The following is a 23,137-nucleotide window of genomic DNA, read 5'->3' on the forward strand; positions in this document are numbered from 1 at the left end:
CAGAAGCAGTTGGAGATATTTCCAGGCAAAATTAGGCTTATATATTATATTAAAGTACAGTTTTTGAGTCTTGTTTAATTAAATAACATTTATATATAGGCAAACGACAAGGATAGTCTATTAATAAGGCGGTAGACTCAAACAGAAGGTAGGAGTTAAATTTTATCAACAAAAATATTGCGTTCGTTAACTTTATAAAAGTGAGTCAAGTTCAAAAAAGGAAAAGACTAATTTAACATATTGCTGTACAATTCTATGAGGCTAATTTGAAATAATACGTCTGTTATGTTAAAGGACAAGCCTAAACGACATCTACCTTTTAGCAAAATTAGCTAGCGCCGATTTTATATTGTGACAGGAATTAGGTGTAGTTTTTTTTCGTTCCCTTATTGTTTTCACACCCCTCCTTAATATGTAGACAAACATACAGTCAGTGAAGCAAATGTAGTGGTAAAGTAGTCATACCTCTGAGAAACGTCATTCCTTTTAATGTTTTCCAGATTTTATTCACTCATGACAATGAAGACCCCTAAGGCCACACCGCAAAACGCAGCTCCGGAGGAATGTGGTGTTTGGCTGGACACTGTGCAACTAAAAGAAAAAAATAAACGGGTAATTGCAGAAACAAGCGCCGTTTAAGTAAACGCTTGTCTGCTTTTGAGTAAAGATGTGAATTCGTACAATTAAATACTAACCAATAGCCTCTTATTCAGCTCGTGCGCCTAAGTTATTTACGTAATGGGATAATATTTTATTTTGCACATCTTAATTTTCAGAAACGTCCTGCTCGCCCTATTTCTAAACAGCTGAATCCCTTAGCTGAGGGTGGAGGGTACAGTTTTGCTGTCGCCCTCAACTTCACTCAAACCAAAATGGAAATGCCAAAGACCAAACAAAGCTCTATATCAACTTTCTTCACATCTCATCGAAGAGGTGAGGGGCTAATGCTCTGCTGAAAGAAGCATTTTCATGCTAAGTAAAATCTGTCTAAAGATGGTAAAGCATTTTTGTTAACATTTTGTCTTTGTTTTATACCCTCTCCTAAAAGTTCTCAACAAGATGTCTTCCTCTGAAGTACCAAGCCTGCATCCACTTGAGCCTCTTTTATCATCTACCTCATCTGCAATCACAACCATGGTATCTGTGAGAAAACGAAGGCGTGATATATGTCTTAAAAAGTCTGACTTGTATGACACGGAGTCTGGAGTGGGCAATTGGCAATCTGAAAAAAATGTGACTGAGATGGATGCAACCTTGTGGCAGAAAAAAGCAGAGCACTACTCTGAATCTGAAGAAGATCTGTCTGAAGAGTGTAAACCACCTCAGAGCAAGAGGAGGCTCACTGAGAACTCCCTATTGCCAAACAACAAACAGGAATGGAGTCAGGACCTACTGTTCACCTGTAGCCAGAACTCTGAAACTGAATTTTACCTCCCTGATCAGAAATCCTCCACATCAAAGAACTGTAGCAGTTATGAGCCAGGTTTTCTTGACAGTCTACAGAGTGAAGAAACTTTTGGAAATCTGATTGATGTAACAAGGAGGACCTCAACTCAAAAACTCATTAAAAACCCATCATCCTCTCAGCTAGATGATGACAAAGAAAACAGCAGGTCACTGTCTTTTAGTTCCATGAGTAAGCGCTCTTCTTCATCTAATCTTGAATCCTTGTCAGATCACAAATGGACAGAACCAAAAGGCACTTCACCACAAAAACATGCTTCTCAGCTGTGGAATAAGACTGAAAAAGACGAATGCTTTGAAACAATGTGGACCAAACGGATCAGCTCTCCTTTTAAGAAACCACTGAAACAAATCAGGGAGGTTGATGGGGACAGTTTGGCCACTTTGTTCACTCAGGACTCGGAGGGTTTCAGGGTGATAGCACATCGAGGTCTGCAAACCAGGAGCCCACTCAAAGATCAGAGTAATCTAAGCACTGAGATAGTGAGGACAAATGTTTACACGTGTGTAACGGAAGATGAGGATGAAATGCTTTTTACTCAAGATTCTCAGGGAAACATGGTGATCAAACACTGAAACATATTGCAGATGTCCTCTTTGGTGGATTTAATCCAGCAGATATGGATTTTGGAGCTTCAGAAAGTTGAAACGTAGACTGTCATCCTGACTGTTTTTCTTTCCTCCTCTGATTTTTTTCCTACCTTGTTTTAGCTGTAGATCTTTTGTATACTCCTGGAAATTTTCATCTGTCTGCCTCACATGCTACAGATTAATTTTGTTATAACATGTTATACCCTGTTATTTTCTTATGCAAAATTAAACTAACAAACAAGAATGGAAACTTTTTGCTTTATTTAAAAAAAAAAACAACATAATATTACACAAGTTTCTGATGTAAATGCATTTCAGTGTTGTAAATTCTTCTCTGCCCAACGTTGATGTCATGCTACATTTTGGAACAAAATACAGTGATATACAAAGACATAGGGGGTTCTCAAGCGTGAATATTTCCACTGATGAGATATTGCATACACATGAAATTTGCTGTAATTTTATTGTATTAGTTTTGACCAGCTGGATTAATGTTGCAGCAGTATATCTGACCCTTTTACAGTAATGTAAGTTCTATTACTAACGTTAGTAAATATACCGTTTTAAGGACTCAAACGACCATGACTGTTGCTATCGATGATTAAATGTTGAGCAATGCTGCATATGCTGTAACTCACAATGAAACATGACTGTCATGCACTTTACATATTAAAAGGGATAACTAACATACAGTTCATTAAGTCAGAAAACGTACTGTAAAGGTCTGTGCTTGGCTGCTAATCACAGTATATGCATAGTACTCCATGAAGCCTAATTTTCCCTTTAATCTGGTTGTAAATGTGTATATGCAATGAAATAATGCACATTAATAGAGGAAAGTATTTTCTAGAATAACGATAAAAAACAAACAATATTGCTTATTTTGGGTCGTTGTGTAATCTTACACAAATGCCTGTATTGCTATGGCACATTAGGGTGTATGTTCTAGGTTTGTGTTACTGAAACCTGAGTGCCTATAGTGTGGAGTTGGGTTACAGTAACAGTTTCAAAATGCTGGAGAAACATCTCACAAGTTTACGATTGCAGGATCAAAGAGATAACCTGGCATTGCTATTAATTTTTAATTCCTTTTCGTATATGTGAGTAATGACATCAGCTGGACGGAAATGTGCATGTTAATGTTCAATCAGCCTGCAATCTCTGTGGGTTCGGTCACCAGTTTGGAGCCATCCCAAACAGTCTTGAACTGCTCTGGGACGGGGAACTCCCTCTGTAAAACGAACGAGGAAGCTGCTTAGTGGAGCTGCTACACAATGACATCACAGAAAATTCAGGTAATGTTTACATTTTAGATTTTATGTGAGATACTCACATAATCATCTTCTCCTTCTGGTATCAGGATGTTCATCTCAGAGCTCTTAGCACTGACAATGTCACAGTTTATTGCATCCTTGCTCAGGTAGACCTGGCAGCCCTCTGTTTTGTTGATGGAAATGGTGGGAACTGTTCCCAGCACCTGCAGAAATGCACAAAATAAGATAAAAAAAATAGTCTGGTATGTATGCCCTTATCACTGATAGTTTTAACATACTTAAAGGAAAAAATGATAAGATTCAAGAGATTAGCAACTTTTTGTGAATAATTGCTCACCTGTAACTGAATAGCTTTGGAGTTGATGATTTCTACAATCCCAACAGCATTGTCAAAAACCAGACCCAGCTTCTTACAGTTGTCTGAGGGGTTAAAACAATGAGGAGGCAAACTAAAGCCAGAAATGTCTTATTTTAGCTATTTGTAGGCAACTTACCGACAATAATGGAGTTAATTTTTCCCTTAATTTGCAGAGTGGAGTTGTTACAACTGAAGACGTACACCACCTGTTTCAGCTCCGCCTCATCGATCACCAAATCATGTTTCTGATCAAAGTTTTCCTGCAACAAAAGAAAAGTTAACTATTTGTCAAACAGATGTAGTACTGTCTTATCTAGCGTAATGGTTTCTTTAGCAGTCAGTGATAAATATTTGTGCTTTAAGAAAGCAGACAGGATGGATTTCAGTTAGTCATTTCAATAGCTTCTAATTAGAAAGGTTCACATACCACCCTCCATTTCTTTCCCTCCAACTCCAGCAGAGGGGGTCTTTTCTGAACAGCTGCTTTGGGAGCCTTAACAGGTGCAGGGTTCTTAATTTTGGTTGCTGACACTTGAGAGCGCAGATTGGGGTTCTTATGGGTCTTTTGTTCTTCTGAGACACGCTTCAGACCTACACATGGAAAGTATGTAAAACAGTTATTATTATTTTTTTTTTTTTTTTTTTTTTTTAAAAAAGGTATTTAGCTCTGTGGGCCTAAATGAACACCCACCTTTAGTTATGTCTGTGCCCTGGTTGAGTTGGGCAAATAATGCTGAGTGTTGGGCTGCTGCACTGTCTGCCTGTGGCTTGCAGTCATCACTGGTGAAGACTGGAGGAGGCCCGGGGGGAGGAGGGGGAGGAGGTGGACAGGGAGCACTGGGAGCTGGGGGGGTGTCGAAAAGAGAAGCAGGAGCAATGGGGCCCTGTGAGATGAAGGAAGTCAGTGTTAAGATGGTAACACTGTATTTAAAGTTTGTCATAGAGACAGGGAAGAGACAGATGCAACATGTGGTTTATTGGCAGCATTTGTTGTAATAAAAGTGTCCAGCAGGGGAAGTATTGCACAGAAAATATAATGCTTGGTGACAATGTTAGTCTTTTTACTTAGGAGACTAAATGGAAATTGACAAATGTGTCAGAGGGTTCTGAATGCATATAGAGACACTCTAGTCATTTGCATGTAGAGGTCTCTTTAATTTGTCTTTTTTTGTAACTTGTAAGGTTGCCTTGGAATCAAATCTGGTATATTTGATTTATATGTCAGTATTTACAGTCTATCAACAATGTTTGGCAGTATGAGTTTGTAATGAGGTTTTTCAGCTCCAATGATAAGCTCAGATTTTCTTTATAATAACTACCAACTTTTATTTCACCGTAGAGCTGCATACAGTCAAACTGCAGCAGGAAGATGCAGGTTCATGCACCTTCTAGAGACCTCACCGCTGCGTCACAAAGACAACAACTTATTACACAACTTCAGGGGGCTGATGCACAATTTTCACTTGATGCACTTATGAGAGCTGAGACTTGACCTTTGACACGAAGCACATGTGTTGCACCTATCAGTGCTGAACAATACAGACCTGTTACATTCATTTGCACATTGCGTACCACTGAATTAAAACCAGTGTGTGTGCACATGTGTTTTGCATGGCTGTAAAACTCTTTGACTACTTTTTTGTGCATGTGTGTTCACAGACATTAAGCATCTTTTGTCCCTTTTAGAACTTTGAAGATGGCTTGTTTTGCTATGGATGGATGGATGGATGGATGGATGGATGGATGGATGGATGGATGGATAGATGGATAGATAGATAGATAGATAGATAGATAGATAGATAGATAGATAGATAGATAGATAGATAGATAGATAGATAGATAGATAGATAGATAGATTTATTTTTTTATCTTTTTTTGGCCAATAATATATCAGTTTGTACAACCTTAAGCTAGAGCTGAGGGAACTAAAAACTTGGCTTGAGAAAAATATTATTTTAAATTACTATTCATAATAATCAACTTAGTATTTTCCAACAAAAATGGCATTGAATACAACACACTTTTGGATTCCTCTTTTCAAATGAGACAGTTAGCCACTTCTCTTAATTTTTGTCTGTGACATAAAAATATATATGACTGCTGGACAAAAATAACTAATTCAAGGATTACCCAGTTTTAAATCTATAATAGCTATTTTTGATGTTTTACAACTTTTTAAAGAACCAACAATTCCTTCATAGTTCGAAAAAATAGTGGCCCGAACAGTGAAAAGACCAGACAGAACGAAATATGTGTGTACAGTCCTTGAGCACAGTTCTGCCATTCAACTCATACGTAACACAGTTCACAGGCCAGAGACTGGTTATCGATAAGCACTCAGGACAGCTGGAGCAAATATTTTGATCTCACATGCTCAAGCTGTACAAAATACAACATTCACATGGAGATACTGATTTACTGAAGCATTATATTAATTTTTATTTCATTCTACAAAAAAATCATTCATTTTTGTTCCCCCAAATCCAGTCTGCAGCAATATGAACTAAAGTTACTAGTGGTGTGTCCATATGTTAGCCTGTGCATGGCAGAGAATAAGCTTGTCATTAAATCCCTATGTGAGTAGCAGATGACGGCTGTGCAGATCAGGAACCAGACCTGCAGTTTAGGTTACGGCACAGGCCGAGTGTGTACACAGACCCTTTGTTGGGGTCCTTCTGTAAAGAAAACCTTCATTCAAGCAGACCCTGAGGACCACCTGTTAGTGCAACACACTCCCATCCTTGTGCGTTCACACACTGTGTCCCTCACATATATGCATCAGCTCTGTCGTCTGACAGCAGGAGCAACAGCTGACACACACACAACCACCGCAGGCTCTCAGGTTTCTGCACATGTGGGCACAGTTGTTGAGCATTAGTCAGATTTTCTTTGTCACATTAAAGGAAAAACTTAACCTTTTATGAGGAAGCAGCTGCCAGTGCTTCTAAAGCTCTAAAGCAACGTAATAAACTCAGTTTGTCTAATTTGCTTAACCCTTGCAAAACATATTGAGAAAGTCAGGCTATGTCTTGCTAAGTTCCTAGCAAGAGAGCAAACATGCATGTTTAACCAAGTGGTTTGCTATCCATTTATGAAAGGAAGGGCATCACATGTGTTTAAAAAGTATGTCACTGTAAATCCTTAGTTTGATGATACTTCTCTATCTTACAAGCAAAGGAACTCAAGAGTGTGTTGAAAGATTTGTTTTCCAGCAGTGGTATTCTCTGAAGTCCACTGTGGGTGAATGCTGAGGAGTCCCTGGGTAGACATCCTTAAACAGAAATGTGTGTAGGACTGACAGGGGGGTGTTTGCAAGCTCTACAGAAAGCGTTGGTGTGCAGTCACTGAAGATAAACTCATTCATTCATTCATGCTCTCTGCAGGGTTTTATGTAACCGACTGCTTCATAGCTAAAAATGGAAGTGTACGCAAAAAGTTTCTGATGTAAAAATAACAAGCCCTGCGAACACAGAACTAAATGAAAACACAGCTAAGATAACAGATTAGCTTGTACAAGGTTGACTGCTTGTGTTCAAAAACATGTATGAGAGTTTAACTAAGAACAGTTTAACAATAATAAACCAAATAAACTATCAGTTTAGATCAGTGTTATTAGAAAGAATCTGCTTGTGACTGTTTTTGCCTGCTTACAGTCTTGCTCCACATCAGTCCTGTTGTGTGGTGCTGTTTGATGAAGGCTTGCATCTCGGTCCAGATTGACAGGTAGGATCGCACCCAGTCCACATGACGTCTGTCACTGGGTGAGAGGGGAAGCGTTTGAAAGGTGAAGAGGAAAATTAGCAAGGAGGTAAGATAGGAGGGAGTAGTTAGGATGTGAGGATGCATTAGCACAACTCCATCTCATGTCAATTTGTAATAGAGTTGCACAAAATCAAAGTAATATTTGTTGGTGCAACTGCGCTGAACCAAAAGTTTGTTTGTATTATCAATGTATTAGAGAAGGGCCATTTTGTTTCTGTCATTAACTAACATGGATCATACCTTTTAAAACAGCACATTTTCAAGTCAGTAAGTTTTTCATATGTTTAGATTATGTTCCCACTGTGAAGAGATAACCTTAAATTATCAGACAACATCAACATCCTGAAAGCTGTGGTCTAACCGGTGAAGTACCTCACTCCTTATAGCCAGGCTCACTGTTCAAATCTTTTGAAATTGTTTGGCCCTTTGAGGTATATTCTCATTGGTATTACATTTGATGTAAAAACAGATACAGCTTGTTTTTCCCAGCACATATTAATTTGAACTCATCACTTTAAAGTTGCTAACCAGGCAAAACTCCAGGACGTCACTAGTCTTAGATGAGAAATGGATCTGCACACAGTGTCCCTGTCTCAGCCTGTGAAACACAGTGTGATTTTTACACTTTGGTATCTGTACAGATATTAAAAGCAAGACATGAAACAGATGAAGCTTTAGATGTGGTGGTAAGCAGATTTTGTTAGCTTTGAACGGACCCAGAATAAGTTTCCTCTTGTGTTTAGCTGTAAGCTATAACTTAATATTGGCCACATGACATTAACAAAAAAAACAAACAAACAAAAAACAAACAATTTACTTAATAAAAATACAAATATGTGCATTTTCCAATGTGTTTAAAGACTCCTATAATGTAGAATCTTCGCAAAATAAAGAGCTATGGCTCAAGAGCATGATGTTGTTTGACTGTCTGTCTGTGAGGAGGATTTCTAACAGGCAGGATTTCATGAAATTTTAGGGGAAGCAGGAACAAAAGCAAAGGAAAAACCATTACGTTTTAGTGCTGATCTAGATTTCCTTCTTTAGAAGTGACTAACTTATAGTGTTCATCTGGAGTTTTCCTTAGTCAGCACTGGTGAAAGCATATGCTCTCACCCTTCTGTTGCTTCAAAATCACATCACAACCTCTGATAAAAGCTAACAAGACGTAACTTTTGGTTATGAACACTGATATAATATTTGGTTACTTGGCATGTTTTTGTTCCTCAAACCACATAATGAAATTATGCTAATTTCCTTACATGTGATTCTGGTCATAGACCTTAAATGTGTGCCATTTCGTTGTTATCCTGTTTTTATAAAAAAATCCATTAAAAAACATAATGCTGCACAGACACAAACATTAGTGACAGCTTCTTGTGTTGTGAACAGTCTGTCAGACATATTTACGTTTCTTTGTACTCCTTCAGCACTCTGTTGGTGTAGAAGGTGGCTGCATCATTCATCTCCTTTACGTAGGGGCCAGGTTTCTGACTCTGAGACAGACAAAGTATAATAAAAAATACCAAAATATAAAGAGATTTGTCTTCATTTAAGAGTAAAATGCCAAAAAGTTCACATTGATATCTTGAAGTACTGTGTGTTCAAGTGGAGAAAAGTGCTCTCGTGACAGCAACTAACACAGACCAGAGCCAGTTTTAAAGGTTTGTATTTAAGTCTTGAAGAGGCAATGCTTTAATCTAATCCCAGATTTTGGACTGATGGGAAACAGAAATACTGCTAGTACTATGTATCTGTACTAATGGTTGTTTATGCAGTATGATCTGAAGGTCTGTTGGACTTCATCTCAAGTGTAAACCCTTTTTTTTCTATCATTTTATAATACTTACTCGTAAATATGTTAATATGCATGTGCACTTCCTTATTTTCCGATTAACAGCATTTATTTATCAGCATGAAATGCCCTCTTTTATTCTTCCTTACCACAGCCACCCATCCCAGAGCAGGAATGCTCTCGCTGACAGCTGAGAGGTGGTTGAAGAGGGAGCTGCCACGGTTTCGTTCTCTGAAATTTTGGATCTCCTGGATGTGATCTGAAATTGGCTTCAGCAGGTCTTGGAGTTCTGTCTGTAGGAGCAGAAGGGAGAATTTAAGAAAAGACATTAGAAGGATGTAAATACGATGGAAAAGAAGAGTAACAGAGTGGCAGATTGTAGCTTTGGCAGCTTGAGGACGTCACTGGATACCAATGTTAGTAAAACATAACCTTTCTACATGCAGGATTCTCCTAAACATATTTTAGATGTTACAGTTTTACAACCTAAGCTCCTCTTCACTGCCCACCCCTACATATCCTGCTCTCAGTGCCTCCAATTAATTCCTAAACTGGACTTCAGGACAGCGTCTAATTTTATAAGACTTTTTCCATTGGAACTTCCAGATCTCAGCTGCAGTATAGCTCGTCTCACAGCTCTCAGCTCCCCATCCCCATCATACCGTTCTTTCAAACATTCCTCTGTTCATGGGGAGATCCCTCTGTCCTTGTAAGGCATACAGCTACTCAAATGTTTACAGTTTACCGATCACACGTGCCTGCTCTCACACAGATTCAGGAACAAAGTGTTTCATTGGTGAATTGCTGCAGCTGTGTACTTGTTCTTATATGCAGTAAACTGAATGCAGTGTGAAACATTTATAGTTAATGATCTGTGCAAAAATGTTTAATTTCATTCAGATATTTAAGCAGCTGGTAGAGATACATTCAGTGATGTATAGCTAATGCATTTCTGACTGTTCGCTATATGGTTTATAATATTTTTGGTTTAGATATGGCTGTGAGGTCTGGTCAGTGCTGGTGAAAGCCTTTAGTCTCATGCTTCTCCATTGGAAAAAAAAGACCATGGATGGATGGATGGATGTTACTCACATCACCAAATTTTGCTGTAGTATTCTCTTAGAAAAGTTTGCCTTCCTTCTTGCAACCCTACCATGCAATTATTGTTGAATGTTTTCCTGAAGGCCAATGTTAAAACATTAATATTTGCCAGTGTGAGGGTTCTTTTGTTCACTTTCAAAGCTACTGCTTTTGGAGTGATCTTTGTGCCTTGAGCTTCTTTGTCTATACAAAGTTTGACTATAAATCAATGAAGCCAAAATTTCTGAGATGGGTTGAGATGCTATAATACACATCTACTGAACGTGTTCTGAAGGATCCTCTTAACAATACTTTTTCTTATTTGTTTTACTTGATTTCTTTTAACTACTTTTAGAACTTGTATGAACATCTGATCTTTTCGATCAAATTAATACAGAAATATAGAAAAAATGTAAAAATCTTCAGGCATATGAGCTTTGAATGATTTCATGCCTGTGTGCACAGCAACGATAAAAACAGAATTGAATTACCCAGCAAATTCTTCCCCCAATCAGATGCACATGATCTCCATAAGCTGAAATAGACGTGCCTTTCTCTGCTCCACCAGCTGCTTTTATTTTCACAAGGGTCATCTAATATCTGCCTTTGAAGATGCAAATCTCTCCTTTCCAAATCAGATACCATACTTACTGCTACATGCAGAATTATGTCTGAAATCAATTAGCAGTTCCCATCTCTAATTTTGGTTTTGAGTTTTTTATTTTAATTAATAAAGGAAGATATAACTTTAAAGAAGTTGTTTAAGTTTAAAGAATGATTCTTTTCAGGCTGTTTTTATGTCTGTAGTAGTGTAGGATTGTTATTACTCATAAAATGCCATGTAAACTACATTGTAATATAAAAGGCCAAAAAGAAAATTATTTTGTTTGTTCTCTTCTAGTACTCCACTCTACTGCTGTAAGGGTGAAATCAATTGAGCTGTCTGGCTCTCACAGCATTGTCATCACACTGAGGGCATGACTAGTTTACTCCAAGTCAGAGCCTGGGTCACATTGTGGATAATTTCCCTAACTAAGCTTTGTGCTGCAAAACTTAAGAAAGGAAGACAGAAGACAAAATTTAGGATAAATGACTGACAGTTGCAAAGAGGACATATCTGCTATGCTCCCACACACACTGTAAGATAATATTTCTGGCTTATATCTGTAATTGTATTGTGTTCAAGTTCATTTTTTAGCTTTTTGTAAACTCTGGAAGACCCCCCTCTGTCCAGTGTTACTGACATTAAAGCAATTCATGTCCAGCAATAACCTAAAATGGAAAAAAGGTAAGTGTAATCAAAAGCTAAAAAAATTCCTTCACTGTATGTTTTAGGAATAAAGTGCTGGCAGAGAATGATAACATTATGCAGGTTTTCCTTTTATAACACTACAGAGGTGTCAGTGTGTGCAGTTTTTTTACAATAACAAAAGGTACTAGCTGAGACAAGAAGGGATCCAACTGGCTCAGTTTCTTTGTTAAAAACTTTTGTAACAGACTGAAGCTTTGGACATGGCTCTGTAACATCTCTGCATTTGTTTTGCAAATGCAAGTCTACACATTGTAGAGTTGTACTGCAACTTGAGAGTGAGGAATATGTTGATTAATCTGAGGTATGGACTGCTTTTGAGAGTGTTGGTGCTGTTGTTGGTCCTTTGGCTTGTCTTTGTGGAAGTTAAAATAAATAATCAAGATCGTTAGCTCTTCTGTGTGATTATATTAACTTTCGAACCAATCAGGAGTCAGTCTACCCGTAACATCATATTCAAGCCCTATGTACTGTAATGTTGGGGGGCGAGAAAATGTCAAATCTGTGAAAAAAGCACTCCCTGCAGCTTAGATGGGCTGAATGGCAAAACTCTGATTGTTTTATGATCTATACTTTAAGATTACGTCTACAAATTTAGAGAAAATTTCAATAACAGGGTGTTTGAGAATATCTAACTGGAAGGGTACAAAGCATTAGTATAAAAGTGTGGGGGATTTATTGGCATCTAGCAGCAACTGAATAACCCCTTAGCCTCTACTTCCAAGCTTGTTAAAATTAGGAAGACCCTCTCAGGAGCCCGTGTGTGGTTTGTCTATTCTAGGCTAATGTAGGGATACGACTCTGACGCATGATGGACTCTATTGAACAGGTTGTTTTAATTCTGATATTTACAGTATTTTAACTATTAATGTAGTAATCAGTTACTTACTTCATTAACATAGAGCATCAGGGTGATGTTCTTAAAATGCTCCATGAAAATAGTTACTAGGAATTAGGAATTCAGCTGCTCTAATTCAACAGCAAGTAATTTTCTAATGATGTGTATAACATAAATCGTACACTCCTGCGATTTTGTACCTTACTATATTGAATTTCTACCTACTGTTAATCCTAAGTACCACACATCAAAAATGCTAATCAGCCAGAAAATGTTTTGTTTTCAGTTCTCAACTTTTTGGAGTGAAGCTTAAATCAGGTGTGTGGAAGATAGAGACAAAACTTTATTCTGTCCAAAGACACTAATAGACCCTGTGTATTTTAGTTTTTGCTTAGTTCATTTTTCTTTTTTTTTGTTACTCACTTAGATCTCGGTTTCGCCTAGACTGACAGTATAAATATGATTACATCCAGAAGAACTCATGTAAAGCAAAGATGTGGCAGCCGTGAATCCAGACAGAGAGAATGAGTTGACAAACAGGATGAAAACGGTCGGTTTATGTTAACTGATGCACTGAGCTCAGTGTTATAACAGCACAGGCCTTGACATCCCTTACAAGCAGTGGATCAAGCAGGTTTGTAATGCTCTGAAAGTCCAGTGTGTGTGTGTGTGTGTGTGTGTGTGTGTGTCTGTGTGTGTGTGTGTGTGAACTGCCAGACCCAACAACACAAACACACACATAGATGTTGACAGGCCAATCTGAGGTCACCCTAAAAAGAAACGCCTTCTTTCTCTGACTCCCTGTCTCTTTGTTTTGCAGTCTAACTCTGTCTGTGTTCTACTCTCACCCACCAATACACACACACACACACACACACACACACACACACACACACACACACACACACACACACACACACACACACACACACACACACACACACACACACACAGCACAACAGGCTCAAATATAGAACATGCCCATAAAAAGTCAGAGAGCACAACAGGACTGTGCTGGAGAGAAAGGCCAGAAGTTTGTAAGATATGTGTGTGGGTTTGTGTGTGAGTGGACAGAGAGACATAGCACTGCCCAAAGTCACACACACTCCTGAACATATGTATTAAGGACTGCAGATATAAACATGAATGAGGGAGGTACTGCCAAATTGTATGTGTGCAATAAATCTGTGTGCTTGTGTGTGCATTGAAAGGTTTTTAGGTCATGTTGACTATAGAGACGTGATGTTGAAACCTTTCTATATTACATGGAGACTTTTTCATCCCAAAGCATGATTTGAATTTAACACACACCTTTCTGTTGCTGACTGCTATGGTTGATGTTTTTTTACACACCACAGTTCCTTAGGCTGCTTTTATGCTGAAACACTGAAGGGTAACAACTACTTACTTATGTAATATTAGAAGCAGAGCTGTTGGTGATAATGGCATCCTCTAAACATTTATTTTATCTAGTTGTATCTAGTTATTGTTTCTTTCATCTGTTTGATCTGTCTTATTTCTAAGTTGGAAATCCAGAAATCCTTTGCAGTTGCAAATTTCAGCTCTTCAAAGGCTCTAAAGGAAGTTACATCAGGACTCTGGTGGCCAGTAAAAATAGTCCATCTTTTCTCTTTCAAACATTTTGTGCTTTGTACATCAAGGTGTTTCAAGATCCAAGTGTTTTACAAGTCAGCCCCATAGCATGATACAATCTCTACTGTGCTTTACTGCAAAGCGGATTTTTTTCTTTCTTTATTGTTTTCATTTGTTTTACAAACTGATGAACTGTATTCCGTTTAATTTGTTTACAACATTATCACCAAAAGACTCATCTATGAAAGTCTTGCCTTGTTGTGGCTGTCTTTCAATGATTGTATCATCATTGGTCTTTGGTCATGTATGTAGTATACTGTGTTTGAAACAACGTTAGAATTTGCTTCAAATGGCCTTAAAGCTCTTTAGATGTCTGGTAGAGCTTTTTATATTCTGCACCTACCTTTACAGATTTCTCTCTATAAGTTTCTTCGTAGCACAACACAGAAGATGTTACATCACATTACAGTTACATCAACAATTTTTTGAATTTCATAAGTAGCCTTTGAAATAGTTATGTTTGAATAACAACATTTCTTTTGCCCTCACACAACTGTCTTGTTTTCAGCATTGGGAGAAAAGTAAAAAGGAAAAAACACTTTTTGTGCAACAGAAGCATCATTCAGTGGTTAATTTGGGTCATGTTAACACTGAAAAATAAAAAAAAAAGAGTGAGCTTTCCTTCTTTTTTCTTCCTTTCTTTTATTTTTTATTTTTTATTTTTTTTTGAGGATCTGAAATTCAGAGAAATGGTTCAACAAATGCAGACAATTTGTGTCTGCTCTTTTCATTTTATTATTTATTTTCATGCACCACAACTATTTAGATTTTACCACACATTTCTCAAAATACAAAACTGGTGAATAAGAATTTATTTCTATAGAAATAACACTTGAAAATGACTCATTAGTTGTAGTTGAGTACATTAGTTGTTGCTGTGAGATTATACAAGGTTACATATTCAGGTTTGATTATGTTCATATTTTTTGCAACAAAGCTTAAAAAGGTAGAAGTCTCAATTGTAGTCTGCAGTTTCCTGCGTTTTATTTTGGATTTAACCAGAAACAGGTAAATTTCACTTTCTCCCCCTCCTATTTCTAGTCTCTCTGCCATTCTTATCCCTCTTCTGTTTCAGTCCCCTCACAGTGTAAAACCCACACTCAGCCCTTGTTTGTGTTTCTGACTATCAGTGAATAGTCTTTTCATTGCCTCTCAACCAGTGACCTGACATTTTGGGAGTAATCACTTCCTGGTTGGCTCTGTGGACCCTGTGACACTAACACACAACACAAACAGCAGGCCAAAGGGATGATATCATATTGGTTCTCTCATACACACACAGCTTTCACTCCCACCCTCTTTTCCTCTATACGTGAACATGTTGGGAATGTGTTGTATTAGCATTTTCTTGGTCAAAGAGCATAGTAATCCCTCTGTGAACAGTCGGCCTGCTGGGGAACACAGGAGGGGTGGACACTGACTGCACAGGACTGAGATACAGTTCACATCTCTGTTGGGCTGCTGTTAAATGTGAAAATTTAATGCAATTTGGACCTGAATGTCACGAGGACTGCACTGTGGCTCACTCTCTCTAATTTACTGCAAAAGATTTGTACAGCTTAGCTGTTGGCTGCAACACAAGCAGCTACCACCAATCACAGTAATAATTTTGGGTCATATGGTAACATCATTCTTGTGTGAGCGAAGGTGAAAATGTATGGGCAGCAGAGAGTTAATTAGTGAGGTTACGTTAACTGCTAACATGTTGATATATGATATATCCGGATACAAGTGTAAATAACTGCAGAAGTTATAATTTCAGTTTAAGTTGACTGCGTAGTTGCACAACCATGAAGCTTATTACAAAACTGACATGACATTTTTAATCTTACTTGTTTTGGTCTGTGTGTTTGTGTGAGCGAGAGTGTGTTACTGTAACGAGTCTGTGAAATTATGTCCCTACAGTCCATACCCCGACAGACACATCAGGAGGCAATGCAGCGTTCAGTGTCTTGCCCAAAGACACTTAGGCATGCAGTCAGGAAGCCTGGAATCAATCCTCTGACTTTCCAGTTGGAAGTCAACTATCCTTCCTCCTGAGCTACAGCTGCCCTGGCCTTGTAATTTGTCACATCATCAGTGGGTTACCATGGCAACCTTCTGCTGTTGTACCTGAGCAGGTTCCTGGTGCATGGCAGCCATCTTGAGAAAAGTTCTCTGAGTCTGCAGTGCATTGTTCACCATCTCTGCCTGCCAGTCAGAAAAAAAGACAACATCAGGTAGGTTATTATTGGTTTTATATACAGAAAATACTGCATTTTGTGAATTATATGTGGTTGATGCTGAGTGCCCATAAAAAAAAAAAAAAAAAAGACATTGACATTCTTAGCTACAGAAATCCAGACAGTGAAACTGTCTGTCTGAGACACAGGCAAAGTTTGGGTAAGTCCCAGCCAGCTGTGTCCTGTGTGTGTTTGATACCTCCCTTTGTGGGCTAAAGGAACCACCAAGGAGGCTTTCTCCAAATAAGGAGGTCTACAAACTTAAAGAAACCACCTCTGGCTCTTGGACTCTCACATTTTCCTCCTACACTCTGCTCAGCAGTCAGACACAGAGATAGGAATCTTCTTTCATAGTTAAGAGCAAATACAAGCATCCTGTGTTTTATTTCTTGACAGTCTTTACTCTGCTTTGGAGCCCTCTCTATTGTTTTGGATCAATTCCAAGGACATAACAGCTATTACTGCCAAATGGCTTACAATAAGATAGTCCTACAGGTAGTTCAGGTCATTATTAGATAGGAAAATGTGCTCTAATAGAAATTTGATTAATGAAGGTAAAGAAAAAATTCAGTCATACACTTCCATCCCTGGCTTTGTAAAGAACAGCAAACCCATCCTCATACTGCCTTCCTACTTCTGAACTATGGACCTCCCATACACACAACAACTGCATCTATTAGTTTTCAAGAGCGTGCCTATCTAAGTGGAATCTAGAGAAGGACAATCCTGTCTATTTATACATTTGTGTCCAGTGAGGAAAAAGGCTCCAGAATTTTTATCAATGACCTATTTAATAAGAAGTCATTAAAAAGAGCTTTCATTTCATTGCACAATCTAATTTGAAAGATAAAAATAAATTTGTTACAGAATCAGAAGATTTTCATTAAGGATTTGATTTTCTTCGCATTAGAGAGTTATTGAGAATATTATATCCGTTTCAGCTCTATACATTAATTACATGGCTGCAGTTGTACAAGATCAAACAAACAAATATAATGTATTCATTAGTGTATTTCAAAGATGGTGGTAGCCAAATTGTTTAAATTTTGGTGCTAAGCTAAGCTAACTAGCATCTGACTGCAGATACAGAAGATGACAAAGATAAAGTGACAGGCTAAAATCTTAATCATCAAATGGCTTAACAAGTAAAAACTGATATGCTTTAAAAGAAATACAACATTTTCTTGAACAGTCTAGTCTTTTCTTTTCCTGCTTCTTTTCAGGTTTCATTGAAACATTAGGCACCCTAATGTCAAAACTTAGCAATATCTCTGTAACAGAACTTGGAAACACTTTTGCAACGAGTTTTTCTGTTCCTTTTGTGGAGGTTTTTTATATTCTTCCAGCCAAAGGTTATTCGTTTGTGAGATTTCTTGACTATCGTGCGTACACTGCTCTCTGTGTGCAGATACTTGATGATTTTCAGATTGGGGTCACAGCAAAACAGCTTGCTTTGCTTGGGGCAACCTGTTGCAGGTTTGATGTGTGTATGTTATTTATTATTAGCATTAATTTTCATGAATGATCATTACCTTATTCTAATGGTCATCTTTGTTTCATCTTCGTTTTTTTTGTTTGTTTTTTTCTTTTTTTTACAAAGCAATGCTTGTTTCAGAGCTGTTTTTTATATACATCCCTCTACCAATGACATATCCTCTGTCTCACTGGCTTAAAAAAAAAAAAAAAAGTCCAAACCACCATCTATCCGCCTCAGTCCAGAACAGACTAAAGTTTTCTAAGCAAACAATTAAACAAGTCTTTTTTTCCATTCTGAGCATAGTTTTTTTTTTTCTTAAAAACTATTTTTGTACATTGGGGGTAAAAAGTTAAGCCGTGATCAGTCCACAGGACCTGTGTCCAGAGTGCATCAGACATGGTTAGAAGTCCATTTTTAAAAATGTGATGCTAAATTTTGTGGTGAAGATATAGAAAATATTTTTTTCTTATTTCTCCTCTGTTAATTTAATATTACTACTGTATATACTGGAGACTATTAAAGATTCAGATTCAAACAACTTTATTTATCCCTAATAGGATATTTTGTTTAGCAGTTTCCCTGTTAAAAGAAAATAAAAACAATAACATCACCACATACAGCATTGGGACATTTATCTTAACTCTTATTTCTTGTTTACCTCACAGGAAAATGAATGAGAATGTTTTTCTATTTTCTCATAGCCTCTTCCTGTTTGTGTGCTGGCAGATTAAGCCATGATGGACGACAGTTGAGAGAATGCTGATTCTGAATATTTATTAAGCTTTAAAAGTTCCTGACTTGCCCTTTTCTAATAATATCTGTGAACACTCTAAAGCCTAAATCAACTGAATAAAATGTGAGACTTTGAAAGTACAGAACCATTTACATGAAACTCTAAGAATTGTTCAAAACAAAAATGCCACTCTCATCTAGTTTAAATGTTGAGGAAATTGATTTGTTTTTGAGATGGTTGATTTTAACGGTATGTTTTTGAAGATAGCTCATTTTCTTCTTTCTTAAAGAACCCTGTTGAAGCCAGGCTGAAATCTGTTTCAGCAAACAGTAGACTGAGACACCTGCTTCACTGTGGTGGCAGATTTCTAAAGCCACAGTTGTTGAGAACAGCTGGTGCTTGGCAGTGTTTACAAGTGGCTCTTTATTCACTTAAGTTAGGAAAAAGCTTTTTTTTTTAAACTTACATGTTTCTCCACTTCACTTCCGATAGATTTGCTGTTGTCCAGGTAGTCTGACACTGGACCTTTCATCAGCACATCGAAGGCCTCCACACACTGAGACAAACCTGGAAACACAGAGAAAACACTGATCATCTGCTCAGCTTGACTTAAAAATAGAGCAGATGTGAACTGAGTGGAGCTGATTTTCTTAGTACTGATGTCCATATTTTGTTTAATTTTTCAACACAGACTTGCCTCCATCTATCCCGTTGACACAGTTTCCATTACCCATGCCGCTGGATGCCTGCATTGTAACGGACATCTGCTCCAGGCGGGTCACAGCTCGCTCTAGGCGCTGCATTAAACCTTCCATGGTGATAAACCTAGAGACAAATGCAGGGATGGCTTCTGTTTGGGTCTACAATGAGTTTGGAAATATAATAAATTTCTAATCTTTAGTTTCTTTCTCTGGTGCTTTACTTCAATCAGTCTTTAAATTCTGAGCAGCAACCCCAGACAGATTCACTTTTCCAACTAGTTTCTCTTGATTTTCATGAAAACTAAATGTGGCCAGTGTGGCTGGTTGTATATGAACACTGTGACTGTTCGAACTATCCAGCCCTTTGCAGTAGTCACGGGCGCTGGCCTTCAACACAGGAACAAATCACATAATCAAGTTAAAAGAGGGCAGAAACTCATGCCAGGCTGAGAGGAGGGTCCTAGAATATAAAAAGGAGAGGGATCAGTCAAAGAAAAGTCTGCTAAAATCAAAAAGGTCTTCAGATATAATCAACAACATGGTTTTCTGTGTGGAAAGCCAAAGTAAAGACACACACCAGAATTAAGACAAGAACTGATCACAGGTCATTTCTATTCAAAATCTTTTGTTTGATTAGCCTTATGAACTGTGTACAAACAGTAACTAAACATTATTACATTCAAGGATGTTGCAATGGCCACATTCAATCTCTTGTTTTAACACTGAGCAGTAATATGTCTCACCATGAAGCGATGCAGGCCTGCTTCCAATATTCATTAGTCAACAGGAGAGGAATTCAATCCCACAACCCGCTGCATTTTTACGCAAACTACTGCTAGGTAACATACACTTTCTAATCTGACACCTTAATCTACACCACATGATCCAGTGGAGCGACTGGATCGTTATAGACTTTCCTTTTTTTTAAATTCCTTTTCAAAATGATCTATAAAACTTACAAAAACACAGAGAAGCAATAATATGCTAGCCATTCAGACTGACTATTGTTCCCTGCTGTAATATTTTTAAATTCTGTTTTAAATTCTGTTTAGTAAATATGTGCAGCAAACATGCCATGGTGGGTCATCAAGCCATGTCTCAGGAGAGCTCTCTCCCAGCAGTGCCACATGCCTGTCGCAGGACTCAGATGTTATTTCTGCTCTATGGGTCACAGCAACAGCTCTCAGGCAAGACCAGAAACTTGGAGAGCTGGAACTGGATTAACAAGAAGTCTGAAATTAACCAGAACATCAACTTGAGAAATCTGTATTAACAGATTCTTTTTACAATGTTTGGATTAATGGATTACTTGATATGTTTTATGAACCCCTTAAGACTGTTATATCAAAGATTAAATAAGGTTTTTGTAAAGATTTTTATTATAACTTTTAACCCATTTTAAAATGATGAGTGTCCCTGGCACTTTGAGCTCAAACTGAAAAAAGAAAGTTATGTAAGGCTGTAATAAGTTATTTGAGTCTTTAACCCAACTCTAACCATGTCGTTTGTAATTCATTATCTTAACCAAGGGATGTGTACAGCAGAAATGAAACAGTGACTGAGAGTGCAAGAAAAACAGTGACCAAATCCTGAAAATGGCATTTCAAGGGAAAGACAAACAGCAAATTCAGTTCTTCAGCTTGACTCCAGCTTCCAGATGCAGATTTCCTTGCCTTTGAATGTGATGCAACAGTCATTTTGTGGCTATATATAAAATGTAAAGACTGTATTCCTCCATGGAGTCATTTTCTCGTCCAGTTGCATGAAAAATTAAAAAAAAAAAAGTGTGCATATGGACAAGAATCCATGAATTCAGATTTTGTGATTGTTCTATGTTTTACTGTGAGGCTGGGTTGTAAATAGGGGGCAAATAAGCTCAAATCTAAAAAAGTCACACTGTTGTGCTCAAAACTTGATTCTAAATCATGAAGTAGAGCTAGCCAGCATCTGTGTTGATTGTATTGTTTGCCAGCCAAATTCTCCATGGCAATGCATGCATGCCAAGTGGTGCTCTTACTGTATGAATGAATTCATTCAGCCCATCATCAAAACATAGAAACAACCAAGAGTTTAGTCACATTTGTGCCAGAAAAACTGTATGGAAAAATATCAGAGAAATGTTGTGGTCTTGTATGTCACTTAGTCTTTTTTTTATTTACTGTTTTTGTAAACTGGTTATAACTTCTGCAACATAAAGACTCAAAACCAACAGCTGAGACAGCACACATGCTCCTGCAGTGGAAAGATATGGGTGACTTCACCCTGACCCTGTGTGTGTCTCCTGAATCCTCCAGCCTGGTATCTGATCTTTGGTGCTATATTAGGCCACAGCCTGCCGTTTGCTGCTGTGGCCCTCTGTGAAATGTTCCTCTGGCTCACTCTGGACAATGTGAGGATAAAGGAGGAAGCCAAACCTGTTGCTTTACACGGCATCAACAGCTGTCCATTTAGTCATTAAAGCCGAGTATTTTGACTTAAAGACTTAAAGAAAAGACTTATGAAATTCAAGCATTGGACTAATGATTATGATGATAGCTATGAAAAGGTATAGGTTCATTTTGAGAAGCAGCAGATCATTTGAAAATCTAATTGTGGAAAACAACAAAACTTTGATACTAAAGTTTTAATATCTTATAGCTACACAGTGGTTTTGAACTTGAATAGTTACTGTAGTACAGGTTTATTCCAGGTGCTCATCACAGGCTATCATCACAGGACACCAACACCTCCTAATCAAGGATGAGCTGGCATGCTGACAGGACTTTCACCACCTCTTACATCAGAAGCTTTTAAATCAAAAGCACAATATTAATAAAAAACAAATTAAATAAAGGAAGAAATCTGCAGAAAGAATTTTATATAGCTTATATTGCCAATTCCTTGCAGCAGTATGAAAATAAATAAATAAATAACAGGCAGCAGGTGATGAGGTTCAGACATTTCTGCGCAAGGACGCACCCTCCTACCCATCCACCCACCCACGGTAGGCTATACTTCATCTCTCTGCTGCGATCCACTTGACTTTCTTTCTTTCTCTTTTCTTTTAAAAGACATCCTTTAAAATCGGCTTACCTCTCTCTTCTGCAGTAAATTTTCTGCCGGGATGTTCAGTCGTGTTTGTTAGTGTTTCTTGGTGCTGGTCCGCGGTTGTGCGCTGTTGCCTACGGTCTAGTCCTGCCTCCCTTCCCCGTCCCACAACTGTGCACGGCAGCACCGGCGACTCTTCCGGGAAGTCCTAATTAAGCAACACGGTGAACCTGAGAGCCACACAGCGTGCAGCTAGACCAGCACCATGACTCAGTCAGTACCGCCATATCTCCTCTGGGGCGGACGGACGTCGCAGAAAGGCAGAATGGCAGCCTCGAAGAACCCTGCCAAAAATAGACGATTGACGGTGTGTTGGGACTTGGTCTCTCCTGAGGGAATGGTCCTTTAACTAGAGTCAGCATCATTAAAGTAGACTGGAGTGAGAACCAGTTTGAGACCCCCACTTGGAAATTCCTGGTTTCACATTTCTTAACATGAGAAGATGAGGACTGCAGTGTTAATAAGACCTGCTGGTTTAAGTCCATGTTTTACATCCTGATCAGGAATAAGACACCACTGTAGAATAAACCTATCTTTTTGGTTTAGATTGTAAACCAGATAGTCCAGAAAAAACATTTGAAGAAAAAACAGTTCTGTTTTATAATTAAAGGGCTTTGAAGAACAATAAACACAACTATTAAAGCTATTTATCTTTTGGACAAAAGATTGCTTTAAAAATTGGCTTACATATCTTTTGTCTTTATCCTTTTTTTAATATCCCATTAGACTTTATTGATCATGATTTTATTTAGTTTTTTAAGAAGTTGCTTGCCCATTCTTTAAATTTCCCTTCATG

General features: G+C 38.0%; 2 protein-coding genes across 3 annotated transcripts; one reads left to right on the forward strand and one right to left on the reverse strand.

The window, feature by feature from the left end:
• The first annotated feature begins 70 nt into the window (after positions 1-70).
• Positions 71-2,462, forward strand: LOC121657211 (aurora kinase A and ninein-interacting protein). Of its 2 annotated transcripts, none has more exons than XM_042012615.1 (4): positions 71-148; positions 501-612; positions 777-933; positions 1,049-2,462. In XM_042012615.1, exons 2-4 carry the CDS (start codon positions 514-516, stop codon positions 2,038-2,040), a joined length of 1,248 nt encoding a protein of 415 aa, XP_041868549.1. In that variant the 5' UTR covers positions 71-148; positions 501-513; the 3' UTR covers positions 2,041-2,462. The 2 variants fall into 2 exon arrangements, with proteins under 2 accessions (XP_041868549.1, XP_041868551.1); XM_042012617.1 differs by lacking the exon at positions 71-148 and adding an exon at positions 164-200.
• On the reverse strand, positions 2,300-22,783 carry cap2 (cyclase associated actin cytoskeleton regulatory protein 2). The gene is made up of 13 exons (XM_042012614.1): positions 22,327-22,783; positions 19,251-19,378; positions 19,020-19,120; positions 16,234-16,311; positions 9,391-9,534; positions 8,857-8,942; positions 7,339-7,444; positions 4,379-4,571; positions 4,115-4,278; positions 3,824-3,947; positions 3,667-3,749; positions 3,389-3,532; positions 2,300-3,286 (listed from the first exon to the last, which is right to left on the reverse strand). Exons 2-13 carry the CDS (start codon positions 19,366-19,368, stop codon positions 3,203-3,205), a joined length of 1,425 nt encoding a protein of 474 aa, XP_041868548.1. The 5' UTR covers positions 19,369-19,378; positions 22,327-22,783; the 3' UTR covers positions 2,300-3,202.
• Positions 22,784-23,137: the final 354 nt, after the last annotated feature.

This window comes from Melanotaenia boesemani, chromosome 17 (genome assembly GCF_017639745.1).
Source record: "Melanotaenia boesemani isolate fMelBoe1 chromosome 17, fMelBoe1.pri, whole genome shotgun sequence".
In the NCBI taxonomy this organism is placed as follows: Eukaryota; Metazoa; Chordata; class Actinopteri; order Atheriniformes; family Melanotaeniidae; genus Melanotaenia; species Melanotaenia boesemani.

Coding starts and splice junctions, on each gene's coding strand:
- LOC121657211 (XM_042012615.1), top strand. CDS start 514: ATGACAATGAAGACCCCTAAGGCCACACCGCAAAACGCAGCTCCGGAG. Junction 613..776: donor TAAAAGAAAAAAATAAACGG/GTAATTGCAGAA, acceptor CTTAATTTTCAG/AAACGTCCTGCTCGCCCTAT. Junction 934..1,048: donor CTTCACATCTCATCGAAGAG/GTGAGGGGCTAA, acceptor CTCTCCTAAAAG/TTCTCAACAAGATGTCTTCC.
- cap2 (XM_042012614.1), bottom strand. CDS start 19,368: ATGGAAGGTTTAATGCAGCGCCTAGAGCGAGCTGTGACCCGCCTGGAG. Junction 4,572..7,338: donor GACTGATGTGGAGCAAGACT/GTAAGCAGGCAA, acceptor TTCATCTCACAG/GGCCCCATTGCTCCTGCTTC. Junction 3,948..4,114: donor AGGGAAAGAAATGGAGGGTG/GTATGTGAACCT, acceptor CTTTTGTTGCAG/GAAAACTTTGATCAGAAACA.